At 58.4% G+C, this 3,863-nt stretch overlaps 1 protein-coding gene across 1 annotated transcript; it reads right to left on the bottom strand.

The window, feature by feature from the left end:
* Positions 1 to 708: 708 nt before the first annotated feature.
* Positions 709 to 2,817, bottom strand: DBNDD2 (dysbindin (dystrobrevin binding protein 1) domain containing 2). Its single transcript, XM_010155901.1, has 3 exons — positions 2,667 to 2,817; positions 2,062 to 2,205; positions 709 to 1,292 (listed from the first exon to the last, which is right to left on the bottom strand). Exons 1-3 carry the CDS (start codon positions 2,815 to 2,817, stop codon positions 1,090 to 1,092), a joined length of 498 nt encoding a protein of 165 aa, XP_010154203.1. The 3' UTR covers positions 709 to 1,089.
* Between the last annotated feature and the right edge of the window lie 1,046 nt (positions 2,818 to 3,863).

The following is a 3,863-nucleotide window of genomic DNA, read 5'->3' as shown; positions in this document are numbered from 1 at the left end:
TGTGATTCTGTGATTCTATGACTCTTGTCCTTCATCTCCCAAGCTTCTTTCCTCATGGGGGTGACCACGGTTGTGCAGCCCGAGCAGGGACAGCGCTTTCCTGGCCTGCAGCCGCTGATAGAGGCAGTGGACCTCTGGCCAGCTTTGTGCTTGACTCCTCTTGACCCATCGTGCAGGGAGCAAGCGTAGCGGGCTGCAATGCGGCTTCATTTGGACAGTTCTTCCTTCACTGCTGTAAAGCAGCCTCCAGCCAGGGCTGCTGCCATCACACTGTGTGGGGGGAGCAGTGGCTGATGGTGTTGCGGGTGCTGATGTTCTCCACTCGGCCAATTTGTGGGAGAAATCCCCCAGTGTACTCGCGGCCCGTAGTCAGGGGCGACCCCTGCTCATGCCCGCTGTGACTAGCTGTCTGTACTGCAGCCCCTGGCTCTCTCCCTCCTGCAGGCAGGACCCGAGATGCTCTGTATGGTGACCTGCTCCACTAACAGCTGCCCTTCTCGGCCGAGATCCATGCTGTCAGCTCCCACCCTGGATGTAGGAACCGTCCCTGCACTGCGGCTGGGCTGGGCTGTGCAACACGAGGCTCCATTTGTTTCTGCGCTGCACTCTTAGCACACTGGCTTTACACCGCTCTCCCTCCTGCAATCCCCACCTAACCCTCGTCCCCGGTGCTGTTTTCTCCCAATAACACACACACCCGCTGCTGGTTTAGATGGGAGTGTTATTTCTCTGTATGGCATCGTTTAATGCTTGTCTGGACAGGACCCTTGTCAGTAGGATGGGGGGAGGTGGGATCCCAAGGGATGGCTTTCCGGGAATGGTGGGGCTGTGGGATGCTGAGCTTTTCAGGGGAGTGAAGCAGGGAGTGTTAGCAGCAAAGCCTGAAGAGTTAATTTTGGGAGCTTATAATACCCCTTTTCTTCTCCTTTGGCTGCCAGGAGAACCTGCGGAGGGAGAGGAGGGGGAAACCATCTCTCCCCTCCTGCAGGGCAGCAGTCCAGGATGGGGTTTACTGAGAGCCAGCAGTTTTCCTTCCTCTGGGCTGGCAGGTCCGTACGGAGGAGGCTGGGAGCAGGGCAGAGCTGGCTGCTAGCTTCTTGCCACCTGCTCTTTGGGACTGTCCTCCTGTAGGTCCTCCTCATCCGACTGCACCACGGGGGTCTCGGCCCCCTCCTCGCTGGTGTCCAGGCTATTCAGATCCGTGGAGACAGAGGACGTGGAGGAAATGCGTGACTTGCTCTCAGCTGCAGTGGGCACTTGCAGGGTGATTTCCTCTGGGCACTGGCTGGCATCTGCCCCCGGAGGGGATGTGGTACGAGAAAAAAAAGGCTTTTGGAGGTCTATTGCTCCCTAAGCTTCATGAAGAGTGTCTTATTCCTCAGCAGGCTTTCCTGGCTTCTCCCCATGTGGCTGCTGTGGCTGTTTCCCACCTCACACCCCCGGCTTGGCTCTGGGCAGTGCTGCACATTCCCTCCCCATTTTTGGCAGGAGAGCCTTTTCCGTCTCGCGTGAAACGCGGCTCAGAGCCATGCCGCGTGGGGCCATTGGCTGCAGCAGGCAAGGAGAGGCTGAATCACTACAGCGTGTGCGTGTGGGGAGGAAGGTGCTGGCACCCTGGGCTTTCCCTGCGGGACCCAAGCCCAGCTCTCTGGGGTCTAGCTGGGAGGTGGAGGGGTCCTGCAGCCTTCTCGATCAGTGCAGTGAGCTCTGCAGTATGGTGGGGACCCGGGAAATTGTGATAAGACACTGGCTGCTCCAGGAAAGCTTCAGGACAAGAGAATTTGCACCACACGCTCTGGAAAGTGCCTGGGCTCTCCTGTCTTCTGCAGCATAAGGTACTACAGGGGTCTGTACCTCTGGGCCACGGAGGTGGATACTGACATGGACCAGCCCCAGATGAGGTCCCTCCAACCTCACAGACCCAGCACCAAGTGTCTGTCTTTGCATGGGGGAGTGTGAACCTGGATGCAGGGTGTCCAGGGCTGAAGAACAAGCCAATGTGGGCACTGGGGCAGGAAGAGCTCCCAGCCTGGCCCACAAAAGGCTCAGGACTGCACATACCTGGCAGGGGTCCAGCAACGCTGCTCTCCTCTGTCCCACAACCCAGAAACACATCCACAGTGTCCTGGTCTGACAGATCCATCATGTCCATCTGCTCCAGCATGTCCACGTTCACCTCCATGGAGGAAATGCTGCCTAAGGGGGCTGCAGAGACAGAGGCCAGAGGAAAGGTGAGTGCTAGTCCCAGGCAAAGGGCACTGTGAGCCCTGCGCAGGCAGGACCCCGAGGCAGGAGGCCAGCCTTGCCCTGGGGAACTGAATTCTTGCTGGTACAAGGTTCCCAGGAAAATCATGTTTCCTTAAAACATCCTCCTGGAAGCCTCTGCTGCCTCTCTGCAGTCCTTGTCCTTGTCCCAAACTGCCGTCTGGAAGAGCCTGTCTGAAGCCAGTGCCTATGCAGGGTGCCAGCCTGGGTACCCACACGCAGTGACTGCAGCGGCGTGAGTAATGCACAGCACACCCACATGCAGCGTGTGTGGTCCTGTCAGAGCAGGACACACGTGTCCCCAGCCGCCTTTTCACTGGGGATGTCCCACTGACTTCTACTGCCCGTGTCACTGTTCCCTGAAACACCCCCAGCCCCAAGCCAGTGCCTGCAGCACTTACGTCTCCGATGCTCTATCTGCAGGTGAGACATAGGGAAGAAGAAATCCACGTCATGCTGGAAAACCTCCTCAAAGAATTTCTGCCGGTCCCGTAGTTTCAGCTGCTGCTGCTGCATCTGCTCGGCATCCAGGCCCCGCTGCGCCTGCTCCATGTCGGCTGGGGAGAAAGGCGAGGAGGGTGGGACCGGGCAGGGCTGTCTGAGCCCCTCCGCCTGTCCCAGCTCACGTGCGGTGGCCGTGCTTCACCAGCGCACGTTGATTTAGTCATCGTCAATAGACATTGCACACCGGAACGGCAGCGTCACCAGCACTTGCTGTGCTGGATCAGCTCAGATCTTGCTTCCGAGACGCAGGGCAGCCAAGAGCTGGGAGCTCATATGCCATGTTTGTGGCTGCTGAAGCGAATTATCGAGCGGGGAGAGGGTGTTGGTAGATCAGCCACGTTTTGCACATCGTCAAGGTTCAGTTTCCTTGCTACAAGGCAGAGGGTTGTCTGCGAACGCTAACGAGCAGGGGAAACTCCCAGGGACAGGAACTGGTGTTAGCGCTCCAGGCTTTCTGGGATGAGAGATGCATAAGGAATAACAGGCACCAGCAACCCCGTCACCCTTGCACACGCGCACCCCTGCCGCCACCGTCGCTATAAATACAGCCGCACCCACGCTCACAGGCTCCCTCATTCACATCCCCCGCCTGCACAGCCAGCTTGGCTTCTGCCTGCACAAACATTTTCATTCCTGTAATTCCTCCTGCAGTTCATCCCTGGTGCCTGCGTCCCGGCTCGCACACGGGAGTGATGGCAGCCCTCGGGCTGTTGTTGAAGGAGCTTGTTGCTGCATCCCTGGGCTGGGTACCTCCTTTCGGGATGCACATCCACAACAGCAAGGACACAGATGGCACCAGAGTGGTGGCCCCAGCCGTTCCCAGGCTGGTGCTTGACCTCAGCCATTCCAGATTTCCTCTCTGCTGCTCTTGGCCCAGCCGGCATAAGGAAAATGTGATTACTGGAGCAGCTAGTGCAGTAACCAAGGAAACCAAACAAACATCCTCTGCTCTGCCTGAGCACGGCCCAAACTCTCTGCTCCTCCAGGCTGGGGAGGAGGGAACAGGGGGAGCAGCATCCCCACCCTGTCTGTCAGGAGTGGGGGCGAGGACAGCGGGGGGGTTGGCTGTGAGCAATATGTAGCAGCACAGGACC

This window comes from Eurypyga helias, unplaced genomic scaffold (assembly GCF_000690775.1).
Source record: "Eurypyga helias isolate BGI_N326 unplaced genomic scaffold, ASM69077v1 scaffold35107, whole genome shotgun sequence".
Lineage (NCBI taxonomy): Eukaryota > Metazoa > Chordata > Aves > Eurypygiformes > Eurypygidae > Eurypyga > Eurypyga helias.
This window is presented reverse-complemented; position numbering and strand designations above follow the sequence as displayed.

Bases quoted from the DNA above. Each gene is read 5' to 3' on its own strand.
- DBNDD2 (XM_010155901.1), bottom strand. From the start codon at position 2,817: ATGGAGCAGGCGCAGCGGGGCCTGGATGCCGAGCAGATGCAGCAGCAG. The intron at 2,206-2,666 runs GTAAGTGCTGCA...CTGTCTCTGCAG, and splicing joins GCAGATAGAGCATCGGAGAC to CCCCCTTAGGCAGCATTTCC. The intron at 1,293-2,061 runs GTATGTGCAGTC...CTCCGGGGGCAG, and splicing joins CGTTGCTGGACCCCTGCCAG to ATGCCAGCCAGTGCCCAGAG.